We start from the raw sequence: 17,622 nt of genomic DNA on the forward strand, positions 1-17,622 counted from the left end.
ACTACTTCATATGGCATGGTCAGGGAAGGTCTCTTTGAAGAGGTGACGTTTAGGATGAGACATAACTGAAGACAGCCAGTCTTGTGCAAATGAAGGGGAAGGGCATTTTAGACAGCTAGTGAAACCATGAGAAAGAAATGTACTTGGCGCATGAAGGACAGTAAAAAGACTATGCTCAGATGCTCAGTCATGTGCAACTCTGTGGCTCCATGGATTGTAGCCCACCAGGCTCCTCTGTCCATGGGATTTTCTAGGCAAGAATATTGGAGTGGGTTGCCATTTCCTTCTCCAGGGCATCTTCCCCATCCAGGGAACTAACCTGGGTCTCCTGTATTGCAGGTGGATTCTTTACCAATTGAACCACCGGGGAAGGCTGAAAAACAGAGGGCAAGGAGGTAAACAGGACAGACAGACAGGGGCCAAATCATACGGTCTTTGTAAGCCAGAGTGATGCTTTTGAAGTTTATCCTAAGTGAAAGGGAAGACTGAGATTTTAGGAGAAATGCAGTCTGATTTACATCTTAAATCCATCTCTAGAAGAAGCATGGGGATAGATAGGAGGCTACTCTGGGGGTTAGAGTGAGGAAAAACAGTTGCCCAGGCTAGCATGACTATGAGCGAGACAGCTAAGTGGGTCTGATCAACATAGACGGTAGAGGAAAGATCTGCAGCAGTTATGAACACATTCACTGGGGATGAGGACAAAGGAATCAGGAACGCCTGGGAAGATGACACTGTTTTCCAGAAAAAGGCAAGATCTAGAAAGAATAGGTTTGGGTGAAAGATAAAGTACCTGGGCAGTAGAAATCAACAGTTCTATTTGGTATATGGTGCTTTTCAGCTGTGAATTGCACATCCAGTATGGATATAGGAAAGCAGTTGGTATACGAATATAGAACTCAGGGATAAGTTGAAGTTGGGGATTTACACTTGGTATTCACTGGTGTGTCAATGGTAATTAAGACTTGGAGACTGGGACAATGGCCCAGGGGGTGAGCGTGACCAAGAAGAGGGCTGGAGACCCGGCTCTGGTTCACTCCAACATGAGGAGGTGGGAACATACTGTTTTGGAAGTCCCCTTCTTCTCCAGAAAGGCAGCTCTGGGGAAGGGTGAGTCAGGAGAAAAGACTCTTCCTCTATGAACAAGTTTGGATCTTTAAGCTTATACAGGCACACCTGAGGGTTGTCAGGAGTCCTTCTCTGCTGGTAGGTTAATAATAAAATCTCACTACCAGTTGGTATGAAGAAGCTCTGTCTCATCTGCAAAGTCATAAGCTCTTTTTTCCAAGATTTTGACTATGGTAAGAACATACCATTAATGAGATACATAGATATTTAATTCTACCCTGAGTCGGGAAGACTAGTAGTGAAGCTTTTCAATGCTCAAATGCCATCACAATCTAAGAATCTCAGTCTCACAGCAGAGGAGGCAGTGGCTTATCAAACACTAGCCAGGAACCTTTCTACCTTAGGAAAACTGGTAGAATGTCAGCCTAGAGAAAGATCTGGGCTCTAGGACCAATACCAACGAATGGTAGGCTGTAAGTAAAAAGAATCAGTTTTTTTGCCCATAGCAACTGGGCTTTGTCATTTGGGAAGAATAGCATCTTTTCCCCTCTAAGAAGTCAAGCACTTCTCTGAATCATCAGGATTGAAGGATGAAGTCAGAAATATTGAACAAGATGCTGAATGAACAACTTGCAGTTTTCTGAGGTGGGTGGGGGAGGGAATGTCTGTTTATATAGATATGATCATGTGAGATTACCTGTGAATATATTGTTTGGGGAGTACACTGCACAGTTAATATTACAGCAAGTTATAGGAATTCTCCCATTAACAGAGCAAACAAATCTGCTTCCCAGTGGGAAGAATTTATGGTAATGCGGGGAAGACAACTAATGACTCTGCTGTATCATCCCATAGGCTTTCTCACCTCTCGATACCCCTACTTGGGTTCTGCTCTGGTTTTTAAGTGGCAGGACAAATGACTTCAAGCACTAGTGAGTGAAGTCGCTCAGTTGTGTCCGACTCTTTGCGACCCCATGGACTGTAGCCTACCATGCTCCTCCATCCATGGGTTTTTCCAGGCAAGAGTACTGGAGTGGGTTGCCATTTCCTTCTCCAGGGGATCTTCCTGACCCAGGGATTGAACCCAGGTCTCCCGCACTGCAGGCAGACACTTTCCTGTCTGAGCCATCAAGCACTAGGGTTTACTGTAATCCACATTCCATGTCACACAAGAAATTTTAATCATACGGCTTCGATATGTTCGAAAGGGTTCATTCAAATACGAGATACAGAGCCATGTTGGAAGACTGATATATAGCAAAAGGAGCCAGCTTTGAGATATTGATATGAATGAAGAAAAAAAGAAAACCACCCCAAAACATTTTCAGACCCAAGGATTTCATGTAGGAAAAGCATTTTTTTTCAATCCCTTTTAAAGTCAGAGATGCATTTGGTAGGCCCTACTGCTGACTTATCAGAAATTCAGGCTAATTTTGAATAACTGTCATGAGATCTAATTTTGCCTTCATTACCATAATTTGCACATATTCTCCTCAAGGGTTAAGAGTGTGCCACGGCCAAGAGTGTGCACTGACTTGGGCACTGTTTCGCATGGTGACTTAAGCCTTAAGGACAGTAGATCCCCTGACGTTTTCCTATAGTAACCTGAGACAGAGCTGGGGCTGACCGTGATGCTTAGTTCCTGCGGTTGTGTACATGTTCTCTAAACAAAGCAACTGAAGAGTATTTTCAGTTTTTCCTCTTGCTTCCTATATTTCTGGTCATTCTTAGAAAAAAATAAAGACCAAATACATATCTGTTGGAGTACAGCTGGTTTTAAGGGGGAATCTACTCTCTTCTGAGGATCAGCAATCAACAGAAAGAATTTGCACAGCCCTGCTCTCTGAGGTGGGAGGAAGAGCACTCGTAATTGCTCGGCTCCTCCATGAACTCAGCTGGACTCCCAAACCATGCTGGGCCCAGCATGATCAAGACCTTCAAACAGTCAATCAGTTGTGTAACACCAAGCGCTGTGGCTGACCAGTGTAAATCTGGACATTTCATCCATCCCTTGTTTCTCAAGGCTGAAGGGTCTGGATTCATACTCGTCAGATCATCTTTAGCCATTCAACACCATAATCACAAAAGCTGCTTTTTTATGGAATTCCTTCCATGTCCCAGATGCTTTACTAGCTGTATAATTTACAGGCATTTTCCTAATCCTTACCCTTATTCTGCAAGTTAAGTATGGTTATCCCTAGTTCATAAATGAAGAAACCGAGGCTCAGAGAAGTAATCTATACATAGTCATGGAGATAATAAGTACCTGAGAAGAACAATTAATGATTTAGATCAAGAAATCATGGTTCAGCTGTGCTTGTTTTTAGTCTCAAAAACCAAAAGTCAGATTGCCAACTATGTCAAGTGTTAGTAGAAGTCATAGCGTTTTTATCAAGGCTCTGGCAAGTGTTGAAAGTGGGAAGGGAATAGCTATATCTCTCCACAAGTCCTGCCTTTTCCCAAGCCCACTGCAACTCTCGTCACTGACTTTCTGTCGATAGAGACACGAGTCTTGTTACTCTCAGTTGAGGCTGTAACTCTGTCAAGATGTCAACCAGTGCTGGAGAGTGGATCCAGAACCTGACTTATAATAAACTCTGATGTGTTGATATATACTTGTGAATCACCTGTGAGCTTAACACACATTTTGGGCCCTTCTTTAGACCTTCCGATTCCATGGCTCTCAAGCACTTGCATTTTTTAAACAAACTCTGAGGTAATTTTGATGCCCAACAAAGTCTGAAAATGACTGCTCTCAAAGTAATGTTCAGGAGAAGGCTATCTTACTTAGAAGAGTGAGTATACATAATGAGCTATAGCTGTAGGTTGGAAGAAAAATTCACCTTATAGGAATGCATGAAGGGATGTCCAGTTGGTCTGCTCACTTTGGTCAGGATGACTTTTTCCTTGTTCTGATTCATGTTAGTTTTTTATTTACTCCCATTAATATTTGGGTCAAGAGAACATCGTATCAGGTCACAGCTCTGTCGGTAAAGAATCTGCCTGCAATGCGGGAGACCTGGGTTTGATTCCTGGGTTGGGAAAATCCCCTGGAGAAGGAATGGCAACCCACTCTAGTGCTCTTGCCTGGAGAATCCCATGGACAAAGAAGCCTAGCAGCCTATAGTCCATGTGTTCGGAAGAGTTGGACGTGACTTAGTGACTAAATCACCCAACAAATACAGTGAGTGCTTCTTGCTAAATACACAGAAGACAGAAATTTTGTTCTTAAAGATGATTCTGCAGCTGTGTTTTTCAAAGTTCTAATTGTAATAGGAAGCTGACTTATCAATCTAGCCGTCAAATCAGTCTGCTCTCTCTGGGCAGGCAGGCAGGCCCTCTGGGAATGCTACCCTGTCAGCATGAGGACACTGACCAGCTTTCTAACCTTGAGAAATGCCATGACAGTATTCTGGCAGTGACATCATGCATAGCTTTGGGCTTTTGTCTTTCATGGGCCGGGTTTGTTAGCGCAGACCTTGAAACCGCAGAAACAAAAAGGTCAAGAAGGTGAAAGGGCTTCCATTTCTGAGGCAATCACACAGCATGTATTCCCTACCTGGCACTGAGGTTCCAAGCGCAACGAACACCACCGCGGTCACGGAATCCTTCAGGCCGATGGTGCAGCCGAAGTGGGAAGCGAGGTCTCCAATGAAAGCTGTCAGTAGGCCGATCATGAGGATGGAGACGATGAAACACGCCCAGCCGTTCCAGTACTCTGTCGGGGGGACAAAGGCGAAGAGGACCTTCCAGAACACAGTCAGAAAGTGCATCACGTAGTCAAAACAGGAGGGCAGCTTCTCCTCCCCACATTCGTCGTCATCATCATCTTCCCCTAGAGAGAAAGAGATGGAGGATATTCCATCAAAACCTGTTCTCCTACTTTCTCCTTCCCAGGCTTTTTAGCCCTTGCCTGACAGGTAGGTGAAGCTTTGGGTTTTCCAATAGCCAATCGTAATCAACCAAATAATTATTAAGGTACTGACATACTTCAGGGAACAACAGCAAAAACTTAAGCCCCAACCAGTTCTGGTGATATGCAAACAACACACACTTTCTACTCCCATGTCACCTCCAGTGAGAGTTGTCATTTCATAGAAATGAAAAGGATTTCTCCCCAAAACCAGGAAAGTCATGTCCAGGCTTGGAAAGAAGCCTCTTTTAATGAAAGATAACTGATGATTCTTCTACCAGGATTCTTTCTTTCCAGCTTGGAGTCTGGCTCTGGGGATTCATGGCTACATGATCTCATATAGGACCATGTTCTAATAGAGGCCTGTGAGCCCTGCATATTTCTCCAGCTTCATCTCCTGCAACTACTTCAAACTCAAACTTCATCCTGGCCAAATGGAATTATTCACATTAAAAAAAAAAAAAACTGTATGTAATGTACTTTCTCTTACTTTTATGTTTTAGAACCAAATGTGCTTGGCATGGGAGAAGGAAATGGCAACCTACTCCAGTATTCTTGCCTAGAGAATCCCGTGGACAGAGGAGCTGCTGTCCACAGGGTCGCACAGTCAGACACGACTGAAGCTTCTTTGCATGCATGCATGCATTGGAGAAGGCAATGGCAACCCACTCCAGTGTTCTTGCCTGGAGAATCCTAGGGACAGAGGAGCCTGATGGGCTGCCGTCTGTGGGGTCGCACAGAGTCAGACACGACTGAAGCGACTTAGCAGCAGCAGCAACAGCAGTGCTTGGCATATCCTAACCACTTTCTCCTTATTCTTTAAAACATCACTGCCTCTGTGAAACTTTCCCTGACCCCTGCCCCCTCTCCCTCTGGCCATGCTGGGAACTTCTCAAAGCTTCCATAGCCCCCCAACACTGGTAACACTGGATCACTGGTTCTCAAAGTGTGGTCCCAGAACGGTGGCAGCAGCATCAAGAAATTTTTTAGAAATGCAAATTCCTGGCCCCACTCATCAAACACTAGGGGGAGGAGGTGAAGGGGGAGGGGTGTGAACAAGTCATCCAGGTGATTCCCACACATGCTCAGTTTGAGAACCAGTCTCTAGATTGCACCTGTTCTTCCTCCATTGTGACTGTGAACTTGTCAAGGGCAGGAATGTGTTCATCTTTGTGTCTTTAGTGTTTGATCTCATCTCCAGCATATGCAATAAGCTGGCTAAGTTAAATGAATGTGTGTTTGGATTCCTACTGACTCAATTTAAGTACTTAATTACATAATGGATACACCCATACCAATTTTGCCAATTATGTTACATGATACTATCAATGCATAATAATCAAGTATTAAATAATACTACCAAGAAATTCAAAGCTTACTCTTTAAAGAAGTCAGGAAAACAATAATAGTGTTTTAAGACAGAGACTTCATTTACAATGTGATATTGTGAAATAGCTGTATCATCACGACTCAATTGACATGAGTTTGAGCAAACTCCGGGAGATAGTGGAGGACAGAAGAGCTTACTGTGCTGCAGTACATTGGGTCACAAAGAGTCAGACATGACTTAGCAAATGAACCAGCAACAACATAGGGATATAATCCCCATTCACATATTTTCAACTCTTCTCGAATGTCAACTCTTCTTGAAGCAGGGGCTAATAAATATTTCTGTGTTTTGTGGCCACTTTGGAAAGAACTCCTTGAGACTTTGTTTTGCCACCACTACCTCCCAAAATCTTGTCATCAGGGATCCACTGTCCTCCCAACTAATGCAGCTGGCAGCAGGTGGGGCGGCCACACTTCCCAGCTGACGGCAAGATCTGAGACTGCCAGCATGGGGCCAATGTGTGTGCCCTTCACGAGACTCTCTGTGCAGAGGCCATCTGAGGCAGCTCATAATTGGGAAAGCCTCTTAAAGCAGAGGAGCTCTGAGAGAAAAGTGGCTCTCACAAAACACGAGGTGTGTCTGGATTTGTCATCTGTCATCTTACAGGACGAGAAAAGAGGCAGTGGGTCACTCTTCAGTGCGCACGAGGTCAGAAATTATTATGCAGATGCACTTTGGCATCTGCAGAGAAAGTAGCCTGGTCTGAGGCTTTGGAAGCTCTGGAGTAAGCTCTCAGGAAGAAGCCCCCAGCAGATGGATGGAATCAGCTTTGGAGACTAACGAGGACTTGACTTGGCCACAGATGGAAAAAGGTGAGACTCACTAGAGGGAGAAAGTGTGGATGACCATGTTAAAGTAAGTGACCAAGGAGGCCACTTGGCCATTACACTAGGGTGACTCTAATGCCTTAGGAATCGATGTAAGCAAGCCGAAACCTCAGCCAGAGGCAATTCCTATACCTACACCAGTATCGGAGAAAATGGAATTGAGGAGCCATCAATCTCAAATAGCCAACTGTCAAAAGTAAGGCAACTGCTTAAGCTAGAGCCAACTGGACAATCTTCTTGCTTCTTATGAATCCATGTTTGGTCAAATAAAGTCTTAAAAGCTTTTAATGTGCCTCAGTTTATCTTTTAACAACCATTTGTACAGTGCTTATGCTATATGGTTATTATTACATTTTTAATCTCTCTCTTGCCTGAAAGCCGAAGATGTTTTGAAGTAAAAGCACATGTTATGGGCTGAACTGTGTCTCCTCCAGATTCAGCCCGACTCCCAGTACACAAGAATATGACTGTATTTGGAGAGAGGGGCTTAAAGAGATGGGCTGTTAGGGTGACCCCTAAACCAATCTGACTGGTGTCCTTGTAAGGGGGAACCGGGATACACAGAGAGACAGCAGGGCCACTTGCACGTGGAGGAACAACCCTGTGAGCACACAGCAAGAAGCAAGCCCTTCCTGCTCCCAAGTCAAGGAGAGAAGCTTCAGGAGAAGCTGAACCTATCAAAACTAACATCTTGGACCTTTATCCTCCAGAACTGAGAACACACATTTCTATTGTGTAAGCTCCAGTCTGGGGTGTTTTGTCACGGCAGTCCTAGCAAACTGTACAGCCCCTATGGAAGCATCCTGTATCACAGCACTGACAGGTGGGAACAGCCACTCAGTGTTTTGATTACCTACTCCTTTCTTGTTTCCTTATCCATTTCTTGTTTTTTCCTACTGTTACTGAATGAGGTTCATTTTGCCCTAAGAACAGTAAGGCAAATCGCTGACAGGCTGAGGTTTGCAGTAAAGGGAGGGTTTATTCCCAAGGCAGCTGAGTGAGGAGACAGGAGGACAAATCTCAAAGCTGCCTTTTGAAAGCAGAGGGTTTGGATATTTACGGGATGATGAATAAAGAAGAAGGTGGTCTGGGACATGGGGAGCACAGGGAAAGGTGATTGGACAAAGATGCCGTAATCTTGGTTCTGCACAGGCATAATGCTCAAAAGGTCACTGAGTAGGCACTCACGCATGCCCAATTGGAGGGTCAGTGGTCCCAACCAGTGTTAACCAGCTCAGTTCCAACTAGACACAGCCTAAAACATCTCAGGCAAGCATCTGTTGTTTACGCTATTTGGAGAACTTGCAAGTCATAAAATAACCTTGATTAGTGAAGGCAAGTGAAATGGATTTGACTTTCAGTTCCATTTCATTTCACCTTTCTTCCCATTTCCCTCTTACCCTCCACTTGAGTTTCAGGTGAAACTCACTGCGAGAGTTGCAGTTGTCAGGTCTTATTTGAGGGGAGGGGCAGAACAATTTTTCTACCCCCTCTTCTCCCTACTTCCCAATCTAAAGTTCCGGTGTGTGGTGGGGAGGGGTGCTCTGCATGTACCCTAGGAAAGCTCAGAAAAAGCACTAGACCTTTTAATTATATTTTTGTATCTGATTCTTCAAAATTTCTATATTTGTAAAGATTTTATGATTTTATAGGGAACATGATCCCCAGGTGGTGTAAATGGTCAAGAACCCACCTGCCAACGCAGAAGACATAAGAAATACAGGTTCGATTCCTGGGTTGGGAAGACCCCTTGGTGGAGGGCATGGCAATCCACCCCAGTATTCTTGCCAGGAGAGTTCCATGGAGAGAGGAACTTGGCAGGCATAGGGTTGCAAAGAGTTGGACATGACAGAAGCAACTTATGCTCACATCAAGCATGCGCGATTAAAACAGTTTGGGAAACCTAGATTTTAATCAATCATTCATACAAACACAGATCATTCTGCCTCTAACTCTACGAAGTTAATTTCGGGTATCTAAGTCTCATATTGTGAAGATGAAAAGAAAACAAATAATGAAGCTTCTCCTAAAAAATGACACTTATAAATCAAGAGCAGATATTATATTTGTCTTCAAGATGGAAATAATAACACCATTCCCAGGAGGGACATGCAAGGGAATAATTAGATCATCTCTGGAAAATATTTGAGGATATTTCAAGGTAATGATTATCATGGTCATGATCATTATTTCCCTCCACTTAGTATTGTTATGGTGTTTCCCCATCATTGTCTAATTGCTTAGTCAAGGTGCTGGGTCCTAAGGTGACATTCTAGGCTTTTAAAAACAAAATCTGATATTGCCCTCTGTAAGTTTGCAATGCAAAATGTGTGTGTGTGTGTGTGATAGAGAGAGAGACAGAATTTCCTTCTGTAGGCTTCCAGCATTATAGGAAATCTTAAATATTTTAATGCTTAAGTCTGGACTGGAAGGCCCATCTGTTTTATTGCATTTGAAAGTAGAAGTGGCTTCCCATCCTTTTTCCTGGGATCTCACTGCTCTTTATAAATTTTAATCTCCAACTCAGATGTCATTTAAATATTAAAAATGACCCCTGACTGCAATGTATGATGCACAATTACCCTGTCTTGGAGAAGGACAAAGAAATATTGTGTTCATTCATCAGCATCTGTATTATACTTAAAAGTGTGCACCTTACAAAGAGCAGTGGAGCATTAAAAAAAAAAAAAAAAGGCACCTGGAACATCTCTCATGTGATGGCAAAGATGATAGTAATTTGCTGTTTCTGTATGTTTGGCAGCTCAGCGTTACCGGACGCTAGGTAATTTTTTCGAGTTTCTCTTCTGCATTAGCAAAGGAACAGGCAGGTTGGTTGGTTTCCTTTTATAGAATTCCAAGCAAAGGGTCCTCTTATCTCAGAACCCTTCTTTTCAGCTTTATGGACTTCGCTAATGGGAAGATAACAAACAAGCTGTATTTCATTAATCCTTCCCATGGCCTTTTAAGTGGTTTCCTTGATACATGTTGGACTCCCTAAATATAACTACAAAAGTAGCCAAATCATTAAAACTACAGAGAGTGGAAAGAACTGACTTTAACTATTGATATAATAGTACTTTCCCTGGCCCTGCTCTGCAGCATGAGAACTAAGACATCATCAGCTCAATTAATTGATCATGAAAGACAACCCTTGGACATTATACAACTGCACATTTTACAGCATCTAAAGTAAACCAGGTAGAGACTTCCCTGGCAGTTCAGTTAAGACTGCACTCCCAGTGCATGGGGCCTGGGTTTGATCCCTGGTCAGGGAACTAGATCCCACATACAGCAATTTAAAAATCCTACATGCCACAGCTAAAAATTCCTCATGCTGAAACTTAGACCCAGCACAGCCAAATAAATAAATACTTAAAAACAAAGTAAGCCAGGTGTTAATTTGTATCCTTCTATAAGGCACTGAAGGTTTGGCCTCAGGGAGAACTTGGAAAACCAGAAATAGAGGCCTTTGCTAGGTGCAGTGGACCTTTGGTTCAGAAGATTCAGAAGACTTAAATCAATTTCTGGTTCTGATAGCTTGTTTTGGTGCAAGACGCTTGACTATCCTGAGCCCCAATTCCTCTTCAGTCATATAAGTTTCTAAACTCTCACATCACAGGGCTGTTGTGAGGACAAAGGGGAAATGCCCAAGTCCTTCGTAAAACTGCAAACCCCTTTACAGACCTGTGTGCCATCTGCCATGACTGTTACTTGTCAGAAGAAAGGCAGTAAATCAATAGGATCTGAGGATACTAATTGCACAGAATCTATATTCTGTTTGAATGAACTGTTATCACTGCAGCTTCCCTGAGCGGCTTGGTTTTAAGAAAAAAAAGGCAGAACAGAGGGAGAGAACATAATGGGGTGTCTACTAAATGTCATACACTGAGCTAATTTTTTTCACAAATCCGATCTTATTTAATCCCTATAATAACCCTGCAATGTAGGCATCTTTAATCCCATCGTACAGATGAAGAGGCTGAAGCTTAGAGACTTTAAGTGACTTTTCCAAAATAAGGACACAGTCAGTAAGTGGCTGAGTTGGGATTTGACCTCACAGCCCATGGAACATTTTACTTCCCATGATGTCTTGCTGAAACAAGTTGAGGAATACAGCATTGATCACTGCTCACTGATTCAAAGTCTAAATCTGAGAATTATTCCAATGCCCTGTGCTGTAGAATGTAACGTTACCTTTTTGTAGGAATGCAAAAATGATGTTGCATTATCAGTAATGTTTGTATTCTCATTTACTTTTTAGTATATGATGTGCTCTTAGCAGAGTCAGCCATATGTTCTTTCTTGAACTCCTGGGGACTGTCTAAACCCAGGAGACAAGACAATCAAGTAAGGGAGAGCATCACAGTTATGGCTGATTTTGAATATCTAGAGTACAGCAAGTTATTTTCATTTCTAGTTGTCAAAGGTCAACTCTCTGTATCAACATCCTGGTTTGCATCCAGTTCGTCATCTAGAATTTGGGAAATTGGCCTAAATTATTACAAGTTTGTAATGGAAAGCAGTTTAGAACCTCTACTGTGGTTAACCTGAGAAAATGTTTGACTTTCAGAGCCTTCTAGATATTATTTATTTATAATCAGTCCATTTTTATTTTGCAAGACTATCTTCCAATATGAGAATAATGAGAATGATCAGAATGCTTTCCGGGAGTATGACATTATTGATTTAGGATGACATTTGTGGCCAAGCACACTGCCTTCCACGTAATCTTGTAAGCCTGGTAAGTGTTACTCAGCAGCCCCATGTAATATACAAATCAATAACTGAGAATGTAGATCACTAAAGTGGTTTTCTTCACTGTACAGACATTGTTTGGGCATAATTTCTTTCTGAAATTTTATGTCTTTTTTCCCAAGTGTGGCTGATTTGATTTTGTGTCTCTTTAGTTTCCGAGCACAAAGATTTGCTGCCTTCAAACAAATTAAAAAGCTAATTTATTACTGAATGGACTTTCTCTTCCATAGCTATTACTTTTTTTTTTTTTTTTTGCAACCTGATATACAATGATTATAAATCAAGTTCTACTCATCTGGTGTATAATTCTATTTCTCTTATTCAACGCTTCTTACAGAATTATTAACTATTAAAAATGAAAGAAACCTTAGCAATCAGCTAATTTACCCCCTTTTAATTTTAAGAGAACAAACAGAACTGATTCAACTGATGAATTTTTGGTCTCTTTTCTCATCTCTCTCTCTCTCTCTCTGTGTTATATGTAAGAACTTGATTGAAACCCAGTGGCTTTTACTGTCTTGCTCATTCAGTGACTAAAAACCTTCTTTTTCCTCTTTCCCATTTTATATGATTGTAAATTATTTCTCCCCTTCATGGATTACAACTTTGTTGTGGGGAAGGGGCTTGTGTAACTCTATGAAGCGATGAGCCATGCCATGCAGGGTCACTCAAGATGGACACATCACAGTGGACAAAATGTGGTCCACTGGAGAAGGAAATACAACCCACTCCAGTATTCTTGCCTGGAAATCCCCATGGACAGTTTGAAAAGGTAAATAGATATGACACTGGAAGATGAGCTCCCCCAGTTCAAAAGGTATCCATTATGTTACTGAGGTAGAGCAGAGGGTAATTACTAATAGCTTCAGTAAGAATGAAGCAGCTGAGTCAAAGCAGAAACGATGCTCAGCTATGGATGTATCTGGTGGTGAAAGTAAAGTCTGATGCTGTAAAGAATAATATTGCATAGGAACCTGGAATGTTAGGTCCATGAATCAAGGTAAATCGCACATGGTCAAGCATGAGATGGCAAGAGTGAACACTGACATCTTAGGAATCAGTGAACTAGAATGGATGGGAATGGAAGTATTTAATTCAGATGACTGTTATACCTACTACTGCGGGCAAGAATCCCTTAGACAAAATGCTCTAGCCCCCAAAATCAACAAAAGAATCTGAAATGCAGTACTTGGGCGCAATCTCAAAAAGGACAGAATGATCTTGGTTTGTTTCCAAGGTAAACCATTCAACATCACAGTAATCCAAGTCTATGCCCCTACTACTACTGATGCAGAAGAAGCTGAAGTTGAACAGTTCTATGAAGACCTGTAAGACCTTCTAGAATTACCACCAAAAAGGATGTCCTTTTTATTACAGGGGATTGGAATGCAGAAGAAATCAAGTGTGTTAGTTGCTCAGTCATGTCTGACTCTTTATGACCCCATGAACAGTAGCCTGCCAGATTCCTCTGTCCATGGGATTTCCCAGGCAAGAACACTGGAGTGGGTTGCCGTTTCCTTCTCCAGGGGATCTTCCCAACCCAGGGATTGAACCTGGGTCTCCTGTATTGCAGGCAGATTCTTTACCATCTGAGCCACTAGGGAAGCCTAAGAAATCAAGAGATAACCAGAATAACAAGCAAGTTTGGTCATGGAGTACAAAATGAAGATGGGCAAAGGCTAACAGAATTTTGTTAAGAGAACATGCTGGTATAGGAAACACCCTTTACCAAAAACACAAGAAATGACTCTACACATGGACATTACCAAATGGTCAATACCGAAATCAGATTGATTATATTCTTTGCAGCCAAAGATGGAGAAGCTCTATACAGTCAGCAAAAACAAGACCTGGAGCTGACTGTGGCTCAGATCATGAACTCCTTATTACCAAATTCAGACTTAAATTGAAGAAAGTAGGGAAACCACTAGGCCATTCAGATACAACCTAAATCAAATAACTTATGATTATAGAGTAGAGATGATAAATAGATTCAAGGGATTAGATCTGGTAGACAGAATGTCGGAGGTACTATGAACAGAGGTGTATAACACTGTACAGGAGGCAGGGACCAAAAGCATTCCTAAGAAAAAGAAATGCAACAAGGCCAAGTGGTTGTGGAGGAGACTTTACAAATAGCTGAGGAAAGAAGAGAAGTGAAAGGCAAGGGAGAAAGGGAAAGATATACACAACTGAATGCAGAGTTCCAGAAAAATAGCAAGGAGAGCCAAGAAGGCCTTCTTAAATGAACAGTGCAAAGAAAGAGAACGGGAAAGAGTGGAGATCATTTCAAGAAAACTGGAGATATCAAGGGAATATTTTATGGAAGAATGAGCATGATAAAGGACAGAAAGAGTAAGTACCTAACAGAAGCAGAAGAGATTAAGAAGAGGTGGCAAGAATACACAGAACTATACAAGAAAGGTCTTAATGACCCAGATAACCTGATGGTGTGGTCACTCACCTAGACCCAGATATTCTGGAGTGTGAAGTCAAGTAGGCCTTAGGATACAGTGTGTGTGTGTGTGTGTGTGTGTGTGTGTGTGTGTGCATGCTAAGTTGCTTCAGTCGTGTTTGACTCTCTGTGACCCTAGGGACTGTAGCCTGCCAAGCTCCCCTGCCAAGCTCCTCTGTCCATGGAATTATCCAGGGAAGAATACTGGAGTGGGCTGCCATTCCCTCCTCCAGAGGATCTTCCAGACCCAGAGATCAACCCCGCATCACTTATGTCTCCTACACCAGCAGGCAGGTTCTTTACCAATAGCGCCACCTGGGAAGCCTCTCTATGAATAAAGCTAGTGAAGGTGATGCAATTACAGCTGGGGTATTTAAAATCCTAAAAGATGATGTTGTGAAAGTGCTGCACTCAATATGCCAGCAATTTGAAAAACTAAGCAGTGGCCACAGAACTGGAAAAGGTAGTTTTCATTCCAATCCCAGAGAAGGGCAATGCCAGAGAAAGTCAAGCTACCAGATAATTGTGCTCATTTCACAAGCTAGCAAGGTTATGCTCAAAATCCTTCAAGCTAGGTTTCAGCAGTATTTGAACCAATAATCTGGGTTTTGAAGAGACAGAGGAACCAGAGATAAAACTGTCACCAGCTTTTGGATCACGGAGAAAGCAAAGGAATTCCAGAAAAACATCTATTTCTGCTGAAGCCTTTGATTGTGTGGGTCACAACAAACTGTGGAAAATTCTTAGAAATGGAAGTACCAGACCACCTTACTTGCCTCCTGAGAAACCTTTACGTGGGTCAAGAAGCAATAGTTAGACCCAGATATGGAACAACTGAGTGGTTCAAAATTGGGAAATGAGTACAAGGCTGTATCTTGCCATCCTACTTATTTAACTTATATGCAGAGTACATCATGCAAAATGCCAGACTGGATGAATCACAAGCTGGAATCAAGTTTATCGGGAGAAATATCAACAAACTCAGATATGCACATGCTACCACTCTAGTGGCAGAAAGTGAAGAGGAACTAAAGAGGCTCTTGATGAGGGTGAAAGAGGAGAGTGAAAAAGCTGGCTTGAAACTCCACATTCAAAATCTAAGACCATGGCATCCAGTCCCATCACTTCATGGCAAGTAGAGGGGAGAAAGTGGAAGCAGTGACAGACTTTATTTTCTTGGGCTCCAAAATCACTGCAGATGGTAACTGCAGCTGTGAAATTAAAAGACGCTTGCTCCTTGGAAGAAAAACTATTACAAACCTAGACAGTGTATTAAAAAGCAGAGAGATCACTTTGCCAAAAAAGGTCCATATAGTCAAAGCAATGGTTTTTCCGATAGTCATGTACGGGTGTCAGAGTAGGTCCATAAATAAGGCTGAGCACCGAAGAACTGATAGTTTCAGATTGCGGTGCTGGAGAAGACTCTTGAGAGTCCTTGGGCAGCAAGGAAAGCAAATCAGTCCATCCTAAAGGAAATCAACCCTGAATATTCACTGGAAGGACTGATGCTGAAGCTGAAGCTCCAATACTTTGGCCACCTGATGCGAAGAGCTGATTCATTGGAAAAGACCCTGATGCTGGGAAAGACTGAAGGTGAAAGAGAAGGGAATGGCAGAGAATGAGATGGTTAGATAGGATCACTGACTCAATGGACATGAATTTGAATAAACTCTGGGAGATGGTGGAGGGCAGAGGAGCCTGGAGTGCTACATTCCACGGGGTCACAGAGTTGAACATGACTTAGCGACTGAACAATATCAACAACAATTTATTTCTAGTAAGAAAACATATATCCATCTTTTCTACACTTAATGGTTTCTATGTGCTACTAAATTTAGTAACCTGAAGATTCAATCCCAAAAAGAATTTACCTCTTTGTTCTGGATTTAAGAGGAGTGCTATAAACACTCCCTATACCTTACTTACATATTCTCTGATGCAAAGTAAAAGATGTCAGTATCCTTCTTCCAAGTATATTGCAAGGTAATTCCTTATCAAGAAAGATCTCAAAACACAATTCACTCAAATTTCTAGATCTATGATTTGCCAAAGCACAGGGAAAGAATATAGACATTTTCTTTTATCAAACAAAACATGTGGGGATTAGAAAAATACCTGGATTTAAAGCACTGGGAGAGATTCAGAGCTTGCCAAGGTCAACTCCCTGTAGAATGTGAATTCCTTTAAAATCTCTTTGGCAAAGTCACCCATGCCACATTTGAGAGTCCCAGCTATTAGTAGTTCATGGTCACACAATGCACATTTTAACAGCTACAGCTGTCAGCTTGGGCTGGTAGGCCCGTGCATTTATCCAGGTCTATTCCTTAAACCATATGGGATAAGTCCAACCCTGTTCCTCATGACATTCGTCAGGCATTTGAACCTGGCTCCTCTCATTTCACCCTGGGGCCTCACTCCAGGCTCAGTCTGGCCATGCTCCTGTGAGCACTATCTTAGTCAAAGCTTTCTTTCTTTCTTCATTTTTATTCTATATTGAAGTACAGTTCATTAACAATGTTGTGTTAGTCCCACGTGTACAGCAAAGTGATTGAAATATACATATATGTGTATTTATTCTTTTTTCAAATTCTTTTCCCATTTAGTTTATTGCTGAATATTGAGCAGGGTTCCCTGTGTGATACAGTAGGTCCCTGAAGATTATCTATTTTAAGTATGGCAGTGTGTACATGGAAGGGTTAGGGTGGGAAGGGAGAGACTGGGAGTTTGGGATTGACATGTACATACCCTTCTCTTTTAGAATGCAGTGCATGGAGCTGAATGCAACTCCAAGAGGTGTTTATTTGCCTGCACTGGGCAAGGTCTTTTGCTATCCTCATTCTGGGCACTTTCATTAATGAATCCATATCATACATTTTCATATGCAGAGTAAACCAACACCATTGATCCGCTGTTCCAATGCCATTTCTAGCTCATGTCTTCCATTTCCCATACTAGTGTAATTGATTTGGGGGGACACAATTTTACAATCTTTTATCTATCCTTATTAGGCTCTTTAAAAGAAGTGATTACTTACTATCTGTTCAGTCCATGTAAAAGTCTGTTAAGAGAAAACTTGAACCTTGACATCACACCAGCTCTTACTAGGAAGTGTCATTCTTGAATGTATTTGAATGATGACAAAATCCCTTGGTGTGGCTAGCTGTCTGTCCTTGAGGGGGTTGTGGGTCCTACTGGTGGTCTCTAGTCTCACCGC

The 17,622-nt window shown here is 42.2% G+C and overlaps 1 protein-coding gene across 15 annotated transcripts in view; it reads right to left on the reverse strand.

Annotated features, from left to right (window-relative positions):
- The window catches only part of SLC8A1 (solute carrier family 8 member A1), a 447,525-nt gene that overhangs the window by 40,815 nt on the left and 389,088 nt on the right, over positions 1-17,622 (reverse strand). For all 15 annotated transcript variants that reach the window (XM_005212561.5, XM_010809914.4, XM_024998355.2 and 12 more), the window contains 1 exon segment: positions 4,628-4,903. In XM_005212561.5, coding sequence (XP_005212618.1) covers positions 4,628-4,903 — 276 coding nt within the window.

This window comes from Bos taurus, chromosome 11 (assembly GCF_002263795.3).
Source record: "Bos taurus isolate L1 Dominette 01449 registration number 42190680 breed Hereford chromosome 11, ARS-UCD2.0, whole genome shotgun sequence".
Taxonomy (NCBI): Eukaryota; Metazoa; Chordata; class Mammalia; order Artiodactyla; family Bovidae; genus Bos; species Bos taurus.